General features: G+C 42.8%; 1 protein-coding gene and 1 long non-coding RNA gene across 4 annotated transcripts in view; both read left to right on the plus strand.

Annotated features, from left to right (window-relative positions):
• The window catches only part of SLC24A3 (solute carrier family 24 member 3), a gene marked incomplete at its 5' end in the record, with an annotated part of 170946 nt that extends 168600 nt beyond the window's left edge, over window positions 1-2346 (plus strand). For all 3 annotated transcript variants that reach the window (XM_081872738.1, XM_081872739.1, XM_081872737.1), the window contains one exon: window positions 316-2346. In XM_081872738.1, the coding sequence (XP_081728864.1) occupies window positions 316-465 (150 nt within the window). In that variant the 3' untranslated portion in view covers window positions 466-2346. The remainder of the gene's footprint in view (window positions 1-315) is intronic.
• A 1407-nt stretch (window positions 2347-3753) lies between these two features.
• Window positions 3754-17214, plus strand: LOC309347947. Its single transcript, XR_014159064.1, has 2 exons — window positions 3754-13904; window positions 14166-17214. It is a non-coding gene; the product is annotated as an uncharacterized lncRNA (long non-coding RNA).
• Window positions 17215-21123: the final 3909 nt, after the last annotated feature.

Here is a 21123-nt window from a genome sequence, read left to right on the forward strand (position 1 = left end):
AGACTTCTAGTGCCCAGAGGGTCTGCTCAGACCAAATGGTAGCTATAGAAGTGATGAGAGATTTCTAGGAGCAGGCTGGTAGATCTAGGCTGAGGTGGACTTTGGGTCTCAAATTTCAGCGACGCCAAAATTTGAAGCCCCCTTCCTCTCTCCTTCGATTCTACATCATAGTTGTGCTGCCCTTGAGGCTCCATGCCCAGTGCAACCAAACCGGTCACGCTTCATTAAATCTACCTCTCATCTAGGTCAGCTCTATATCTATGTGAAATTGTTTTATGCGCCTCAAGAAAAACATTTCTTATTGTCTATTTGCAGGTGTTTGGTGTTCACTTGAACAAATGGAAGCTGGACAAGAAGTTGGGGTGCGTGTGCCTTCTGCTCTACGGCGTCTTCTTGTGTTTCTCCATCATGACAGAATTTAATGTCTTCACTTTTGTGAATTTGCCTATGTGCAGAGATCACTGATCGTGCGGATGGACTGCTGAGAGGCAATTTTCTTCTGTACCTGTGCAATATGAAACATGGTTGGCATCTCCAAGCAGTGGGGGTGCCTCATGAAGGCCATGAAGTACACCTCCTCACTGTTCATTGGGTCCTCTTCCTGTTTGGGCTTAGCTCTTTCTAAGCCACTCCTTCACACATACAGACACACACCTGGAAACCTCCTGAATCGATGTGAAGATTTACAAACTCAGATACTCTAAACAGTGACTTGCAGTCTATATGAACTATCTTCTACCTGGCACTGAGCCAGAGAAACTGAACTGCCACAGTTTCTTCTTTTTAACTTATTTGAAGACTAATCTAATTTATGAACTGAGACTATAGCTAGGATACAAAGAAGAGGTACATTGTGTTGGGTGCTTTCTGAGGAAAATAGAAGGGACCTATTTTATTCCGCCACCCCCCCCCCCCCCGACAAGCTTTCTTGCAACTTCCTTACGTTTCTGAGTTTTCAGTTTCATTTGGAAGATCCAAAAGTCACAAATGGCACTCAGGGAGCTGAGTTCCAGGTACTTGTTAGTAGGAATGGACTTCATACTTTTTGAAAGAAAGCACGGAGGTAGTACAACATGGCTTCCTCACAGGAAGTCATGTATTGCTCAAAGCTATTTGAGAGGAACCCTAACTGAATGCAGACTATAGAACTGAATGTTGCTACCATTTTATTCTTGTCATCAGAATTTGATTGCTAAGTTGTTTGTTATATTTCCAAGCAATAGTTTTAGGCCTGCCTACTCTGGAAGGCTAACAAGGTGGAGTTCTGGTTTTTAATTGTCAGTAATCTGAAATGCAAGGTCAGAAGAAAAGCCTGGACTGACCTTTTTGTGATTTCTCAATATTCTAGTTTCTGTAGCACTTTTAGATTGAAAGGTGCTTTGCAATCCTTACCTTCTTTGCCCTGACAACAATCCTGCAAGGTAAGTCACTCATATTCCCACAGGGAATTTTTCTTCAAATGGTGGAGCTGAGGCTGAGCGAGAACGATGTGCCAAAAGCCGATGAGTCCGTTTAGGGCTGAGCCAAGGCTTGAACCAAAGTAGTCTGGGTTCAACTCAGACCTCAGGCTACTGGATTGTCAGATGAGCTCTCAATGTATTGGAGACTGGGAAGTGGGGAAAGGGCATGTAAAGCTATCTTTTTAACTGAGAGGAGAACATAAGCACATGGCACACATTTTTTAAAAAGTTAGTTATAGACACTGGTTTCTGAAAGGCATATTTTGCACATATATTATTGCTGATGTTATCATTTGCCACTCTGCAAAGGATACACTGGACCTGGGTAGGGTTTTTTCTCTCTTACAGATGCATCTGGCACAATATACTGGGAATTTGTCCTGTGTGAGCTCCATTTCAGGAGCACTTCCAAGTGAATCGTGTCATCTACCTAATACAAAAGTGCTTAGAATTCATCCTACGTCCTCTTGGAGGTAGGGCAGGGGGGAGGAACAGGGAGGAATGACGATGACACTTTGAAAACTGAGTATTTAGTAGCTGAGATGATTGTGAAAGATTTGCCATTCAGCATTACATTGGCCCTGCTGTCTTTGGTGCAATACTGCATTTATCCATATGACAAATGCATTACACCTTGGTAGAGCCACCCATCACTGTCACAGCTTCATTGTTGTCCTGCTGGGCAAATGTTTGAGGTATATTTTGTCTATGGTACAAACAAAGGTCATTATTAACAGAGAAGCAGCAAGCTTGAAGTGTTGGGGTTAAAAGCATGCTCCAGAGTAAAAAACCTATCTACCCACTGGTTTGCACTTTTACACTTGATTATTTTAAAATGAATTTCCTTGGGATAAATGGTGTGAAATAAAATTTTCTAATCTGCAAACTCCCTTCATCCTAGCACCTTGCTTTATCTTACGATATCCACAGTGAGCACCTAGTAGTTGTTGGAGTTTTCCTTGTTTCTTGTAGCCACATACATGGCTGATCAATGGCCAGCCTGGGAGAGTGAATCCCATAGTTCAATGGAGAATGGAGGAGGTGGTTCATTTTCCCTCCATCACCACCACTCTCACAAACACACACATACTTTTTTGATGTTTGCATTTCTGTGTCAAACAACTTCAGTAACATTTGTTCAAGTTGTACAGTAGGCCCACAACTTACATGGGAGTTACGTTCCAGGGATCCTATCTAAAGCCATAATCACATAGAGTCAAAAACCTATTGGGTTCAGTTGTGGGTGAGATTGCCAAAGTCATTTTTCCTGGAAACTTGCCCACTTTCCACCCCCTTTAAAAAAAATTCCACGTGCATAAAGCTGAATGCACACAAACTAAATGCATGCAAATTGTGGGTTTACTGTGCAGTTTTCTACTAGTTTATGAATAATGTTCTAATCCAGGGGTCAGCAAATTTTTCAGCAGGGGGCCGGTCCACTGTCCCTCAGACCTTGTGGGGGGCTGGACTATATTTTTGGGGGGGGGGGTGATGCAAGAGCACCACGGGCCCCGGTGGCTGCTTACCTGTGTCTCGCGAGCGGCAGGGGCTGGTGGTGGCTGTGGCAGAGGGACAATGAGTGGCACGTGAAAGGGCTACAGAGAGGGGCTGCTTAAAATGGCGGCCACTTGAGCACTGGCACCAACAAAACCCAGCCCCCTTCCTCCTCTAGGCAGGGCGGGGAGAAGCCAGGAGGAGGTGCCACCGCCGCTGCCGTGTGAGGGAGAGGGAAAGAACGCACGTGCTGGCGATACATATGGTGATTCCCGGACTGTCCGCAGGCCAGATCCAGAAGGCAATTGTGCCTGATCCGGCTCGCGGGCCTTAGTTTGCTAACCCATGTTCTAATGTCTGTCATGAGATAATCCCATTTCTCTAGACCAGTGGTTTTCTGATTTCTATCTTTAAGGGAAGGGTGATTCCACATCAGCTTGTCTGTGGAGAAGCCCCAAGCATCTCTCATGGGACACATGTGTGCTGCAGAGGATTCTAGGACATATTCTAAGTTACACACACTCTTCATATAAGGAACTAGTCTCGCCTTCAAATGGCAGTGCAGTCTAGAACAGACCCAACACTTTGCTATAGCTGTTGATTGCAGGGAAAGTTAAGTAACAGGGATGGAACTTGTCCTCCTGATCAGCATCAGAGGAACTCCAGGATTCCCAGAACACAGTTTGAAAAGGTTTGCTTTTGACATTTGTGCCATTCCTTCTTAGTGGTGTTTTTTATTAAATCAGTAATAGTGACCATTCTTCCTTTATAGGAATCAGTAATAGTGACCATACTTTAATCAAAATTTTAGCACCCAGAAATACATCAGGATTTTTAAACGTTAGTTGCTTACTGCTTACTTGATTGTACAATAGGGCTTAGCAACACTTACTTTACCTCCACTCTTTCCAGGCATGGTCCACACGTTAAAGCTCTGTTTCTGAGCACCTTCACCCCCCCTTGCTCCAGAGCTTTCCCTGCAAAAAGCCCTTTCTTTAAAGCGCAGTTGGAGCAAACAGCAATCTGCTTAGACTTGACACTTGATCCAAGCACTAAAGAACAGGTTTTCAGGGGGCAAGCTCTGCAGCTAAAAAAGGAACATGCTGGGATACAAAGCTTTTAAGTGTGACCATGCAACTGGAAAGAGCAAGGCCAAAGGTAAGTGTGGATAAGCCCATAGCTTATATTTGGAAGACCTTTTTAAGCAGAATATCTTTCAACTATTTGGAGGGCAGCTCCAATGGAGCCAGTTGGATTTATTTCTATGAAATAGCCTTTATATATCTTGTGATACAGCATAGTATTATCTGCATTAAAGAGACCTTTCATGTGGGAGGGAATCATATATTGTAGGAGTTCTGTAGCATTGAATGTGCTTTTCTAGCACAGCAGATGGACATTATGAAAGCGGGTCAGGAATGTGGGCCAATTTGATTCAAGTTGGGGAATGAGGATTTGGTTTGCATGTCAGTTCCAGAGAAAGACCACTGAGTGTTCCTAAATTCAGACCTGAAGTGTGTGCCCCCCAGCCCTGCCTCTCTGAGGTCAGTTGGTGAAACTGGAGTTGGTGAAGGTCAGACTCCTAGTATTTTATATACAATCTTGGTCAGTCCAGAGGCTTCGTACTATTTGCTAATTACAGGGTCTGGTGTTGCATAGCAGTGCTCCCTGTTGTGCATGGCTAGGATTCTTAAGGCTGGAACACACACAACCCTAAATAGCTTTCTATATTGAGTCCTAGCCCCAGCTTCTGATGACCATGTGTATCCAGTCAAAATTCAGTGCTTGGGGATGTGTGTGTATCTGAATGAGAGATTGATTCACCTTGAATCACTCACTTTTGGCTCATTTACAGAAGTAAAGTCTATGTAACTTTGAAATGCTGGCTAGATGCATGCTGACGTATTAATGCAAGACAAATGGATCATTCTAGAGCGATCCATTCAACCCACATTTTGAACATATCAGTTTAGTTGTCTGAATTGGCTCCTGTTGCTGGTACACTGGTTGCTGGTACACTGGTTGTAGGAAGACTTCCATACCTATTGCATCTTAACAATGTGTAATAGCTTACTGTGATGTGTAGGCAACAATTAAAGTGGTCAGGTGTAATGCCTAGTTGTGAAGATAATTTTACCGTCCTTTCTGCTTCAAATCATATAATTAGGGGCTGACTTGGGGCAAAATTCTCATTACTTAGTAGGATTGTACAGGTTACCAACTGAGGTCACATGCACATTTTTCGTTAGTTACCACTTGGTATATAGTGGATTGTACCATGTAGGGTATAGTCTGGAGCCTGTTGCTCACCCATAAGTCCTGCTGAAATGCGTAGAATGTAGTTGGTAGCCTCCTCCCCCCCAACCAATAAAATAAAATAAACCCAGCATAATAGGTTCAAAATGAATTGGAGACATTTCTTTGGTGAGAAAGTTTCCTTTGTTTCCAGGATAAAATTAATAACACAAGCTTTTGTACCAAGTTGTGAACATTTTTTGTATAATAATCTGTGTGCGTTTTAAGTAGCTACAGTCATGGAATCACTGCATATATAAAAGCAAACACAGAACAGAAATCCCCAGGAAGATAAAAAAATGTTTTCATAGTTTTTATCTTGGCTGTTATTTCAAAGAGATCTGGGGAATTTTTATGTAGACTGAGCAGCAGGGTCAGTTGTTAGCCTTGAGTGTACTTTCAAGAACTCAGTGAGTTGGCTACTACCAAAGAGAATGTTGTTCTTGTCGTGTTTGGGGTGGTGGGATGGGGGGGTTGTTGAAAAATTTATGTAAGTAAGCATGGATTTTTCTAACAGAAAATGCACTAGTGTTGGAAGTTGGTTTATTTAAAAAGTATCCCCTATAACTGTATAGCCAAGGATTCATATTGGTTGGGTCAGTCAACATGCTTTGCATTTTTCTTTGATGTGTGAAACAGGAAATGCTTGCCAATTTGAGATATACAGACTTCTCAGGAGAAAAAACATGCTTAAAGATTATCTGCAAAACCAGTTGAATGAGCTAGGCATTGAGAAAGCTTCACAAGTACAGGCTCACAAGCTGCTATGGCATCTGTATATCATGAGCTGGGCCAAACCATTACACTGGAGAAATGCTGTGGGTCAGAAGTACTGTGCCAGACGCAGAAAGCATTATCAAATGCAGTGCATGACATAAAGCAAAAGTGGGGAGTCTGTGGCCCTTCAGATGCATTTGGACTGCAGTTGCCATCTATCCTAAGCAGCAAAACCAGTTGTCAAGGACAGTGGGAGTTGTAGTCAAGGAGCAGGGAGAGAACTACAGGTACCCCCACCCCAGCGGAGAATCAACAAAGACATACATCCTAACCCAATCTAGAAATAATACAGACTTGATGTTTTGTTTCCTGGGCATCCTCTGGACTGAATCAGAGTTGGGAACAAGACATTTCCCTGGCCCTGGGCAATGACATCAGCTGCTGCCATGCTCTAGGGCAGGAGTAGGTTGCCGGTTGCCAAAGAGATACAGCTTTCAGCCTAAGTCCAAACCCCTGTGCAAACAGTCTGTTCAGACCTCAGGAAAGTGCAATCTGTCCCCACTGGGTGGGGAAGAAATGAGAGAGATTGGGGAGGGGGGAGGCATGGCAGGAAGAAAAGGGGTGACCTACTGACCTGGGTCCCACCTACAGCCAGCATGCAGCTCCTGGCAGATTCCCATGAGAAAATGTGGCCCTTCTGGACCTTTCTAATGGTCTTCACTCCACAAAAAAGGCCCCCCTCTGTTTTGAGTAGAGTATTGTTTCAAATCCCTTGCAGCCTGATCCTGTACATGATCAAAATAAGTACTGTGCAATTCAGTGCAATTTGTAGGTTTAGAACTTAATTCGTTCTGGAGGTCAGTTCTTAACCTGAAACTGTTCTTAACCTGAGGTACCACTTTAGCCAATGGGGTCTCCCGCTGCCGCCGTGCGATTTCTGTTCTCATCCTGAAGCAAAGTTCTTAACCCAAGGTACTATTTCTGGGTTAGCCGAGTCTGTAACCTGAAGCGTCTGTAACCCAAGGCACCACTGTACTAGATTAGCCAAACTGTTACTAGTAGATTTAGTCAGGCTAACTGCTTTTAGATGGTTCTCCAGAACGTTCTGATTGTTCAGCATAGCTACAGAAAATAATAATTCTGGAGATGAAAAAGAAACGTTTGACTCAGCAGATTTTCCTTACCAAAACACATGCTAATGAATGCACTGTCTTTTACATTGTTCTCAATAGGCAAATGACCATAATACAGAAAATGTTTTTGGTCATTTGTATTGAATTACTTCGGCTGCAGTTGGAGGCAGAAATTAGGAAGTATCCCGGGGAGGCAGGAATGAATTGCCAGGCCTCAACACAAGTATGCTCCAAACCGTTCAGGTTTCACGACTTGGAGAGAGAAACTGACCATCAGTCTGATTGGACAGAAGCAGGTGGATGGTCCAAAGCATGCACAGGGATTGCCCTCTAGAGCATCAGTCAGGAGAAGGAAGCAGGAATTTAAGAGGATTCACTTGGACCTCCTCGTGCTGAATGTGATTTGGCATCAGGATTGCACTGCCTTGCCCACACACCCCACCAGATGCACTCATGTACAGCTCCCCGACACAAAGGTTGCCTTTTCACCTGGAGGACCTGTACAGAGAGCCCCTTCACATGACTGTCAAATCCATGGTTGGCAATGCGATGAGAAGGAGCAAAGCACACTCAGCCCTGAGGGAGCTCCATGCAGCATGACCTCGGGACGCCCTCACGCACTCTTTCCCCACAGAGCAGGATTTGCTGCCCTTTGGTCAGGCAGACTTCACCCAAGAGGCAAGTTCTTCAGTCTGAGGAACAAGCTCAAGAGTTAGGCTGTCGCACAAAGATACCATGCCATGTTACAGGACTAGACCATCTCCAACTGCAGGGTGCAGGATTTGTTTTCATAGATCCATAGAATTGTAGAGCTGGAAGGGACCCTGAGGACCTAATCCAACCCGCTGCTATGCAAGAATATTAAGGTGTCCCATACAGGGATCAAACCTGAGTCCTTGGCATTATCAGCAGCATCCTCAAACCAGCTGACCTATCCTGCTCCCTCTCAGTTAAGAAAGCATCTCTGCAAGTAGGAAACTAACTCAGCAGGGAGGGCTGGGTTAGGATGTTTGCCTTCCTGGTGTTCTAGCTTTCTACTTTCAAGGAGGGTCCTTTTAAATGTATGGAAATGTTAAAAACTGACAGCCTGAAATTTCAGCTGTAGCCAGAAATTATATAGTTTGTCCGTGTGTGTGGTATGTATGTGTCTTAAGATGTCATTGTGTGGCTTCTGCCTATACCACCAATCCTCTGTTTCCATTGCAAGTTTGGCAGATTGGCCTGTAGTTAACTGCTGTTCAAACTGTGTTTTGATCATAGAGTTTTAGAGTTGGAAGGTGCATTAAAGGCCAATCTCTAGCCCAACTCTCCTGCCCTTTACAGCATCCCTGAAAGGGGGTCTTCCAGCCTCTACCCCCTAACAAATGAGAGTTGGGGGCCCTCCAGATGAGCTGTTTGCAGAGTATTCATCCTGATTTGCAGTATTTATTGAACATCCATCCTGAGCTGCTTGTGGGGTGTTTCTACATATTTTCATTAGTCGTCTATTCACCCCACACTTTTCAATGCATTTTCCCATCAGTTTTCAAACTGCAAAAAATTCCAAACAGAGCCCTTGGATTCACTTCAACTGCCCAAACCTAAAGTTCCAGTATGCCCTTAATCACTCCCCAAGATACTATCAGTCAATACAGCCTCACAATACAGCTGCAGGACTATTACTAACATGATCCTCCATTGTGTCACAGCTCCTCTGACATCATTCAATGGTGGTGTTACCAGGAAGGTCTTCCCAGCTGATCTCAAAATCCAGGCAGGACAAGATGGCAGGAGGTGCTCCTGCCAGTAATTGGGTCCTAGGTCCCAGGTAACGCATAAATGAGATCCCAGCTTTAAGCCATGGGGAGCGCTAGGCGGTTGGTTTTGAGAGATGCCATTTATATTTACAGCAAATTGTCCCTGATGTGGCCAGGTACATTTACATCCCACTTTTAATCCAGTGAGGTCAACATGACTGTTCCCATGTTATCCTCATAACAACCCAATGAGTGGTAAGTTAGGTGAAGATCAATGAACTTCGTGGCTGAGTAGGAATTTGAACCTGGGTCTCCATGGTCTCCGTGCTATGCTTTTACCCATCAGCAGCTACTGTTTAAAGGGCAGGGAGAGTTTGGGTCCTGGCAACTGCTCTAGAACGCCACAATCTGACACTAGGCCCACTAAGGACCCCAGAGTCCTTGATAACTATTGACTTCATATCTGGTTTCCGAAAGAGACCCCCCCCCCACTGTCAAATATGACAAGCTACATGCCGATCCTAGGCTAACTGCTGCATATTAGTGCCTTCTGTTTGGGGCATATGAAATGGTCATTTTCTTTGGATGATAGAAGATAAATCCTGGAGACATAGGCTCAGAATGCATCCACGCTGTCTTTCATGATCATTTATTAATTTCATCTATAGCCTGCCTTTTCCTGCAGGGAGCAGTGAAAACAGAATTCGTCCTATTAAGACTATGAGTTTTTTCCGCCCTCCTCCTTTCAATGAATGCTGATTATGCGCACATATGTCTTTCCACCCCAGCACCTGATTTTGTTGGGCAATAGAAAACAAACAAGGAACAGACTTAGGAATGTTGGCATGGGGTTAAGATGTGCAAGTTTTGTTTTGTTTTGTTGGTGTGTTTTTTTTTAAAAAAAGGACAATTGCACTTCCCCTTGAAGGAAGCATTAAGGTGTCTCCTGGGGAAATTGCTGAATAGGTGGGCATGTGCAAAATCAGGTTGATCTATTTCTGTTTTTAAACAGAGCGGCAAAAAACATCATAGTCCCCCGACTGAAGAGTAGGCAGGAAGAGGAGATTCGGAATAGTCTCCGGGGGGGGGGGTGTTGGTGCCCATTGAGACTAGACAGAAGACAGAGAGGCCACAGGCACAGCCAACTAATCTAGTTTTGTCCCCATCCTCCTCTCTGCCAAGTACTACAAAGGGAACACGGAAACTAAGGAGCAGGAAACTGACAGCCAGAACCGCCTCATGGACTGGATATTAGTAAGTAGGCAGGCATGTGGAGTCTAGTTCAAGTTAGGGCGTTCACCCTAATGGACAAGCAAATCTTGCCCAAGATGCAGAGAACAATCTAACCATCACTACTGAATCTGGTGTGGTGTAAGAAGCCACATCTGTTTATTCATCTGCCTGTCCCATTCAAGCATAAAGCAATAATGTTTCCAATGAAAAAAGTGCATGCAGATAAAGGGAACGGAATGCTTCTCTCTGCCCTGCCTTGCTGCACTGTGCTCGGTTTCTTCCAACAGCCTGATACCAGAAGGGGCCACCATGCCATCTTACAAATTGCTTATGAATATGAATGAACATTACAGCATGTTGCAAGGTGGTCTTTCTCTGTGAGAGATACACATGCTATAAAGAGATTTAATTGGCATTGCAAGACTGTAGGCTGAAAATGAAGTCTTTCTTTGTTTCTTAGGGCCTCCTCAGTATGTTTTTAGGGTACCTATGGTGTTTTGAGCATACATTTAAAAGTCTAAATGATAGATTCCACTTAGGCATACCAACTTTATGGCACAATTCCCCAGATACCCCCTGTACTTGGAAGCAATGCAATATACAATCCTAAATTCTTAATATGAAAGGTTTCACCAAAGGCATTTGGTTAAGCCAGTCTCAAGAACAAGAGTGCAAATGGGAATCTGTGGCCTTTTCAGATGTTGTTGGACATCAGCCCCGGCCAGCGTGGCCAGGGACCAGGAATGACGACAGGAGCTGTAGTCCAGTAACATCTGGAGAGCCACAGGTTTCCCATCCCTGAATCAGTAGAGATAAACCAGAGACGTAGCTATAGGTGGGGAGGGGCTAGCGAGGTTTTTTGCCCAGGGTGAAGCCTCCAGAGGGCCCCACTGAGGCGCCCATCCTCTGTGTCTGTGTGTGCGCACGCACGCATGCACGCACACATACACACACACTAAAACAAATGTGTGTGGGGTGTGTGTGCCAAACTGGGTCTTTGACCCAGGTGAAATGAATCCTAGTTTTGCCCCTGAATAAACCCTCCAGTCTTTGTGTGTGTGGTTGATCCTTTTTTTCCAGGCGGTGGCAGTAGGTCCAGAAGGGCCAAAACGTGGTTGGCATGATCCCACTTCAAGCAACTTTGTCAGAGTTAAAACAAATAAGCAGAATTCAAACTTCTCGCCAGGGAAGCCATCTCCCCTCCACCGACTGAGACGGAAGAATTTTCTGATTTTTCTGTTTATCATTTATCAAATAGTAACCCATTTGATATAAAAGCAATAATTTTATCCTCTTGGACCAGTCAGTCTCTTGAATACAGAGAGCTGTCAAACAGGTATGGGGAATCTGAGACCACCCAGATGTTGTTGTTGGACGTTCTCTCCCATCAGCCTCTGCCAACTTGGCCAATGCAGCCCCATCATATCTGGAGGTCCACAGGGTTCTTATCCTTCGTCTACACAGGGTCTCTGCTCATTTCCATGCAACATCACACAAGCACAGGAATGCATGCATACCTCCCCCCCCCCCCCATCATAGAAGTGAATGGGAAAGCCCACATTTACAGGATCTTCACGCAGGCCTCAGAATATAGACTGCTGCACTGGAGTGCAATCCAGAAGAAGATAGACATAATTGGGGCCTGGTCTGAGCATGCAGCAGAATATGGCAGAAGAATCCTGCAGTGGTAGGACCACTTTATATTGCAGGTGGGGACTGCAGATGAATGTTTTTTCACATACAAAGCACTGGCAGGGGAGAAACCTACGGTGCCAGGGAGAAATGCTCTATGTTTTGACTTCCTGCTGTGCTAGATTTCTACTCTTGGGGAACTTGAAAGGAAAGAAGCAAACTTAGGAGAGCTTAGGAGTGGCCTTGGTAGGCAGCCATGTTGGAGGAGCCCAATGAAATGGCATTGTCCATTTACCACTTCAGTCTACTGTGCGTTTTGGAGATGAGGCCCAAGTCCCTACTGCTCTCCAGCTTGCTTTCTGCTGGGAAATTAATGGGTTTAACATTATATGTGGCATAATTCACCTATTGGTTTCGTGGTGGTGGTCAGCTGAGGTAGAGAATGCAAAGAAAAGGCCACAGAAGAGGAGGGCTCCTACTGAGCCCCCCTTCAGGAGGAATGCAGTGAAGCATTGCAGTGGGAAGGGAGAGGGGACCTTATGTCCCCCCTCCCCCAATGCTTGTAGGTCCCAACTTGTATATAATGCAAATTATATCAGCAGTGGTGTCCTTCCACAGATCCTCCTGTGGTCTTGGCCCCTTGCTTGTAGGTCGGCGTGTTGTGCTGTAGTATAAACACAAGCATTTGCTGACACAATCTGTTCCTTTTCTTTTTGAGTCTTCCTACATATCTACAAACGTGTTTCCACACACACTAAAACTGCATGCAGTGAAGTGATACAGCTTTTCGTTTGCACAGAAAAATGCAGGGCAAGCAGAATTATTCCATTTGTTCCTGTTCTACTAATAGATTACATATCCACTGAGATGTCAATAATTAATTATTATGTGCTTTCACAATCTCAAGTTATTCAGTGGAGAAAGTAGCAGTTTCAAAGTGGAGTTGGCACTGAGCACAGATAAAATTACTCTTATGTATAATTCTTAGCCCACCTGTTTGCTATGTGAAAAGAGGGTTTCCTGCCTTTTTTAATGATGTGATGGCAGCCTGCGCACTGACTATTGCTGTTCCAATAGGATGAATGCAATTTCCATGAGCATTTAAATGTTCTTGAAGACTGAACATCCTGCATGGATAGGTGGAAACATTTCTGTCCTTATTTTTTAAAAAATTAAGGAGCATAGATTTATATTCAGGTTTGTATCTTACATACTTTATATTATATTAAGATCCCCCAGTCTGTGGTAGCTGGCTGCCATTTGAATAGAAATTAGTTGTTGGTTGCTGCTGAGCTGATTACTGTCAGCAGTTTAAAAGGCTCATATTTCTAAGCATAAACTATGATTGCTAGTTTTGCATATTTATGAATATATGAAAATCTGAACAATAACGTAGCACTTCAGTCGTGTGTATAATGCATTAGGTGTAACTGGGTATATCTTTGTAACTTTTGTAGCATTTATCATTAGAGTTATTGCTGAACTGGTTTCCTTCTTTGCATATAAGGGAAGTTTTTGATTTGCATGCAGTGGCCTGGGAAATTATCTACATATTTATTTTATTTATTTTTCATTGAGAATGTAGGTTGTGTAACAAGGAAGCAATCCTTATACTGGGAGGTTATGTAAAATCTGATCATATTTTAGTTCTTTAAGCATGGTACTCCAAATGAGCCATCTGCTTTTGTGCTTTCCTGTACCAAAGCCTAAAATTGGAACAATTTAAATATTTTGAGCGCAATCTGTCTAGAAGTTGTCTGGCACGAGCACCACTGGAAGGAATAAGCAAGAGCTTATTTCAGTGGTCATTGCATAGGATTTCTGCTGGATTGTGCCCTTTAGCATTAATTGTGTCAACCTCTGAGCTGGTCATCTATTATATTGTTGCTGCAGTCATTCTTATATACTAAACAATGAACATATATGCACAGTTAGAGCTGGCACACTTCTCTAAGGTGCGTACTGAATAGACACTTTAAAAAATATAAGTAGTAATGGCTCAGGTTTTGTGGTACATTTGTGTGTGCATGTGTGTTTATACAAGACACCAAAGGGTTATCCCGTTCCAACTTCATAACTATTTCTTATGATCTCTAGTGGTTCAATAAAAGTGGGAAAATAAAAGAAACAATAGTGTTTTCAGACCAATTATTTTCTTATGCTTGCTGAAATTAATTCTAATAAAAGTAAAGCATTTGTAGCCAGTGTGGTGTAGTGGTGTAGTGGTTAAGAGCAGTGGACTCGTAATCTGGGGAACCGGGTTCGAGTCTCCGCTCCTCCCCATGCAGCTGCTGGGTGACCTTGGGCCAGTCACGCTTATCTCAAGTCTCTCAGCCCCACTCACCCCACAGAGTGTTTGTTGTGGGGGAGGAAGGGAAAGGAGAATGTTAGCCGCTTTGAGACTCCTTAAAGGGAGTGAAAGGCGGGATATCAAATCCAAACTCTTCTTCTTCTTCTTGTAGGAGGAAACATTCCTTAGGATAATTTTAACTGTGTTGGAAGACTAGGATTTTGGGTAGGGGAGGTGAGGGTTGTACATATCAGAAGTCAGAAGATGACATCCATCCATTTTAAGTATCCTTCAACCCATTCCGCAGTTCTTCATCATCACTTGCGAATTTGTGCTAGTATGCTATTAAAAAAAAAAAAGTTGAAGGCTCTTTACAATGTACAAATGCACAATGTCTGCCGTCCCCTTCTGCAGCTGTTATGCGATTTAGGAGTGGAGAGAATAGCAGGGCATTGAGGAGAGTTCTTTGCCACCCTCTAACTCTTCTATACAACAGCCTGGACAGCAACAGAGAAAAGCGTGTAAGTTTCCCATGCTCCTCCCCCTGCATTGCCCATTGGTGCCATCCCATAACCATCTATACTTGTGTGCTGCAGTGCTGAACTATTGAGAAAATTAAGAACTTACTCCCCACCCCGTTTGTGTCCCTGGTATGCAGATTCCTGACCCTTGTAATGACTTTCCATTCACTTCAATGGAAGGGGCAGAGCCAGGCATGTTCTGTAAGCAAGCATGATGGGGAGCTTTCTGTTTTGTGCCTCTGTGCCTTGGAATACAAATGGGCTTTTCAACGTGAGTTTTGATGTATCAAAGGGACAGGAAAATGTATGTTTTGCACAACACAAGCGGAAAGCAAGTAAGAATGGTATAAACATATTTATTTAAAGGATGGTTTGTGATGGATGCCAGCGATTTGTCTGTTCTATAAATTGTAGTTTTGTAGTGATTTTCTCTGAAGTAATATTGGCTCTTTATAGTATTTTGTAATCCACATCAGCTGTAAATTATGTTTTTTATTCAATTGAGGGAGGTGGGGTGAGCAAATTATTAAAAATACGATGTAAACTCCATTGGTAAGTTCTCCCACAGAAGCTTAATGGAAATTAATGGGAGCTGTACTGGAACAATACTGTGCGTTCTTGCACAGATCTCATTCTTTTGCGTGGGACTTGGACAGGAGAACCTCACCATGGATTGTGGCCAATTTTTTGTTTCACTTTTTGAGTGTGCACATATATCAGTAAAGTGAAGGGCTTCTTTGGCCCTAGCTTGCACTGACACAATAATTGTCCTAGGAAGACAACATAAATAGTTTTTAAATGGCAGTTGCATCTATTTTGAAAATCTAGTCACAGAGCAATATAAAGAGATATTGGCACATGAGTATGGCCCAACAAGGTTGAGTTTCATGAGCAAAGTATTATTATTATTATTATTATTATTATTATTATTATTATTATTATTAGTTGTAGTAGTAGCAGTATACCACCCTTCATTCAAAGATCTCAGGGTGGTGCACAACAAAGTTAGAATTATGTTGCTAATAATTGTTGCTTTTAGTGCTTCCCAAAGCTATTCAAGTGAATCTTGAGCACGCTTACTAGGGGATAAGTCCCACTGAGCTCAGTGGGTCTTACATCTGACATGCTTAGGATTGTATTATGTATGGTTTCACTTTCCATTTCCATTCCACAAAATTGAATTCCCTTTCACACTGTGCGTGATGGCCATTAGCATACATGGTTTTAAAAGTGGATTAGACAGATTTGTGGAGGATAAGTCCATCAAGATGACCCATGAGCTGAATGCATGTACAGAGCATCTGGCTGGCTAATGCTCAGATCGGAAGTTTAGCCTAGATGGACCTTGATCTTATACAGCAGATCAGTTCTTATGTTCTCAAAATAGAAAGCATGTTTTGCTGGATTATTTCCACCAGTACTGAAAAATACTGGATGCCTGAAAGCTATTTCGTATTTTCCAGGGATGGGGAACCTGAAGACCTCAAGCTGTTGTTGGACAACAACTTCCACTGTCTCTGACCATTAGCAATGCGGGTTGGGACTTACGGTAGTTGGCATCCAATAATACTTGGAGGGCCACGCTCCTCTTCCCTGATCTATTTTGTGTGCTGGAGCTCCATTGAGGCAGAGGTATTTAAAGGCACATGTATGGAGAAGAATTCTCAGACATAACACTCCTCTTGCAATGTGAATGACTGCCCAAGATCCCCTCATTTGAAATTCTTCCAACGTGAGCTTGGCACTTTGAGGTGAGTGCTCAAAAGCCCTCAAGGGCACACGGGGGTCCCTGGAGCCCCTCCCCCTCAAGGAGAGTCCTCTCACAGAGCAGTGGGCTCTGGAGTTGCACCAGGTTTCTAAATATAGGGTGGAATTCCTCCCAAAATTCAGTCCTAACAGGGTGGAGAGGATAAGCACTTTGGAAATATATACTCTTGCTTTTGTGGCCAGACAAACCCACCAGGCCTGCACATCAAGCCCAACACATGTTTTTGCAGTCCCAGGCAGCCCGCCAAAACAAACACATTTTATAAAGCCCCTGGTGGGACATGTTCGCCTTCATGGATTACAAGTTGTACAGGCCTAGTTTTATGAATGCACTTCTTAACCTCTTTGTTACATTGTAAAAATGGTTAAATGAAAATGCTACATTTAAAAGCTATTTAAATTGTGAATACTTGTGCCCTGATATAGTTTGGACTTTGCTTTGAGGCTTCCAGAAGCACAGCAATAAATACGACAGATGGGAGCATCTCTGAAATCAAGCAACTCTTATTATGTTAGCTTTTTACAGATCAGTGGCTGATTCGGTGTTGGTTTCATGCTATCAGGAATATTGTAGATGAAATAAAGTGTAAACATGACAGTGCACTTAGAATGTAAGATAGTTAGTTAACTGTTAACTTATTAACAGCTGGGACTTCCTAGCTGAAGTAAATCAGAGGTTTGTAATAATAAACATTTTATTCATTATACCCTTTCCTTAAAAAAAAGTTTTGAAATGTTCCACTGTTATAGGCACACATAAATATTTAATATTTTTTAAAAATAAGTTGAAATAATTTTGTCATACTTAGACTAGTATTTATGAGTTCTGGGGCTTCTTTTGTATGTTTCTTTTTAAAGTTTGTTGTAGAGCGTTTCTAGTCTGCGTTGCTGTTCGTCCACTTGCTTTTGAAATTAAGAAGAAAAAAACCTAAGAAATGAGAGCATGCATTTTTCTGTTTGCTGACAACATGAAGTCAAAAGTTTGTACCTGTGTTTTAAAAAGTCTTATAACTTTAAACAATGACAGCATTACTGTATCTGAACATACAAAAGAAATATGAACTGCTTTCAGTGTTCTGTCATTTGCATTTTGTGATGTATCTGAATACAATAATACAGCATTTGTGAATATAAATATTTTTCTCTGCTTTCCAATTTAGCAGTGCAGGCAAACAAAATGGTTCACATTTGACCATCAGCTTCATATTCCATAATGAGATGCTTAAGAAGTAATGTTGTATGTAATATTTCAGAAAATTATAAAGCAGGAGAATAATTTTTTTTAGTTTCCTTCTGAGAAAATAACAGGACCCAAATTTTGAACTGAGCAAAGGCTGGAGTCCCCAAAAGCATTGACTCTGTGCCCATTGACTTACACCTACATAAGCTCAACTAAGCACTCGGTGCTTTAACTGAGTTATGTATTTGTTTGTTTATTTGGATCCCAGTCACTAGTTATTTTACCTTGTCCCTGCCCAACAACCACCACTTTGAATAAACCATGTTTTACCGCTTTGGAAAATTCCAAATCCACAATTTGCTTTTCCTATTTCCTGCAGGGGAATCAATATCTCATGATAGAATTACGTTAAAATGTCTGCTGCTGTTGACACTGGGGAGAAGGTGCTTTGCCTGCGTCTTAGCTTGTGCAAGAGAAACTAACTGAGTGATCCCATCTGGAGCCAGGGGACAACAAAATGGTGGCGCAAATCCACCCTGCGACTTGTACTGGTCCAGGGCCAAAGGGGGTGGCGGCTCTCTTACTTTTTTCACCAGGCCAGCTCCATGCTGGTGTAGCTGAGGCCCGTGGGGGTTCCAGGGATCCAAAGGTGCTCTGCCTCTGATTCCATTTGTTTCCTACTGCTAGAACTGGCAAGGGTAGCTTTCAGCACACCTGGGCAAGCCCAGGACCTCTGCAGCAGCTGAGCCCACCTACCTGGCATTGCTCCTTTCTGTTGACAAGAGGCCAGCAGATAGGAAACTACATACCATCCTAACCCCATCCCAGACATCAACACTGGGGGTGGGTTAAACTGGATTCCTAAAAACACTTAACTCTGGGTGAGTCCCGTCTAGCTAAGTGGGACTTATATCTGAGTAAACATGCATAGGATTACACTGTTAGGTTGCGTAATAAATTCCCTAAAACCAGGGCTACAGGAGCCAAATAAGGGCCTCAGTTGCCTATTCCTAATTTAGATATTTGCAGACTTAACAACCTTCTGAAATTCCTGCAGAATACAAGAAGGGTAACACTCTCTAATAATCAAGTTTCTGGCATTCTAGGAGGCACAAAATGAACTACTGTTCTATCTTAAAATCAGTCTGACCTGCCTCCCATTCTGATACTGCCTAATTCACTCCCAAATCTCTTCCCAGGAGCTTGTTGGGTACCATACCCTCCAACATTTATCCAATGAAAATAGGGTTGTCCTAAGAAAAAGCGGGGCATTCTGGGATCAGATCAGAAACCAGGACTGTCCCTGGAAAATAGGGACTCTTGGAGGGGCTGTGTTACTGGCCGGGAACACTTTTGAGCGTTAATACTTTGCACAAGCAGAAGATACTCCAGAGAGAGCTCACTAGCATCTTTCATGCTCCAAATCCTTTACCTCATCCTAGGGAAATATTTGGACACTTTCAAGATGGAGTCTGCACAAGACACAACACCTCTGTGGTCCAAGGAACTAGTTATTTAGAACGAAGGGGAAGATGTACAGTATCTCCACAGCCTTTATGTACCCTCCATTCTTCTTCTTAGTTTTGTTTTGTTACAATGGATTATATTTAAGAAAATGTGATATCATTTTTAAAAATAAGTATGCACCACAAACCTTGTAATTATCACTTCTTATTGGAGAGGTTTCTTTATTAGGTTTTTATTCCCCCCTCCCACCAAGTAAATTAAGGAAGCACACAGAGTTTCCCCTTCCCACACGCCATTCCATTCCAGGGCCCCTGATGGGGTGGTCAGGAAAGAGGGCACCTTCTTCTTCATTGTTCTTGGAACTCAGCTCTTTCAGGGGCAATTCATTTAATTGATTTGGTCTTCCATATAAATATTTTCAACTGCTGCCATTTATTATTTCATTGTTATATTTATTGCTTTCAGCCTGTTTTAAGCCACCTTGAGTGCCCATTATAGAAAGATGGGAGAGAATAAACTTCTGTAATAAATAAACAAATACACAGGATTAAAAAACAACTATTAAGGAGGTTAGGCTGGGAGAGAATTACTAGCCCAGGGTTACCCAATAAGCTATGCGGCTGAAGAGAAATTTGTATTGGCAGGAGCCAGGCCCCAAATGTATCCTATAAATATGGCATGAAGGAAATGTTCCTAACAAACCACGGGGGAAACTATGAATACATTTCCTTTTGGCTACTGCTAAAGCAACTGGCAGTCATTCCTTTCAGAAGGTTAAGCCTTCAGTCCCACTTCCCTTCCAGCTGCTAAAAGAGAGACAAAGTTAGCATTCAGAGGAAAAAGGAAGAACATCCTTCTGATATGCAAGCCAAATCTATAAAGGAGAGCAAAGTATGCATATGTATGTATCTATATCAACGCAACAGTCCTTAACAAAGCAAATGAAGTTAGCCCATCAGCGACATACTGCTTTCCTAAAAGGTGATTTCTTGTGATATTGAAGGGAAAGCAGCATCTTAGAGCATTAATTGAAACCCGCTAATAATAAATGTGCTTAGGAATACACAACCTCAAAGAAAACTACTGACACCACTAACAGACATTTCGCAGAAGGATTTTATTAGACAGAGAATCTGGCTTCAGAATGATCTCACCTTTTTAAAAAGCTATTCTCTGACCATAAAGAAGGTTGATCGCCAAAGAATTGATGCTTTTGAATTATGGTGCTGGAGGAGACTCTTGAGAGTCCCATGGACTGCAAGAAGATCAAACGCATCCATTCTTAAGGAAATTAGCCCTGAGTGCTCACTGGAAGGACAGATCGTGAAGCTGAGGCTCCAATACTTTGGCCACCTAATGAGAAGAGAAGACTCCCTGGAAAAGACCCTGATGTTGGGAAAGATTGAGGGCACAAGGAGAAGGGGACGACAGAGGATGAGATGGTGGGACAGTGATCTCGAAGGTACCAGCATGAGTTTGACTAAACTGCGGGAGGCAGTAGAAGACAGGAGGGCCTGGCGTGCTCTGGTCCAGGGGGGCACGAAGAGTCGGACACCACTGAACATCTAATCAACAACAAATTCTCTTGTTCTTGTACTTTTTTGCCCTGTCAGTTCTGTGCCACAGGGTTCTGTGCCTGTTCAACATCTTTATAAATTACTTGGATGAAATAAATTTAAAAATTTAAAAAATGTCCAGTTGCACCTTAGAGACCAGCTAAGTTTGTTCTGGGTATAAGCTGTCGTGTGCATGGACACTTCTTCAGATACCTGAAGAAAAGCTTATACCCAGAACAAACAGTTGGTCTCTAAGGTGCTACTGGACAATTTTTAATTTTTTTTATTTATTTCGACTGCGTCAGACCAACATGGCTACCTACCTGAATCTAGATACTTGGATGAAGTTATTGAAGGGATACTCATCCAATCTGCAGATGACATCAAACTGGGAGGGGTAGCTAATGCCGCAGAAGACAGAATCAGAATACAAAATGACCTTAACAAATTGGATAACTGGGTCTAGGCTAACAAAATGAATTTCAATAGAGACAAATGTCAGGTTCTACATTTATGCAGGAAGAACCAGCTGCAAAAATATAAGATGGGGAACACCTGGCTTGTCAGTAGTACATGTGTAAAGGATCTAGGGATCTTAGTAGACCACAAACTTCATATGAGTTAACAATGTGATGCAGCACC

Source organism: Podarcis erhardii (genome assembly GCF_964252035.2).
Source record: "Podarcis erhardii genome assembly, chromosome: 8".
NCBI lineage: Eukaryota > Metazoa > Chordata > Lepidosauria > Squamata > Lacertidae > Podarcis > Podarcis erhardii.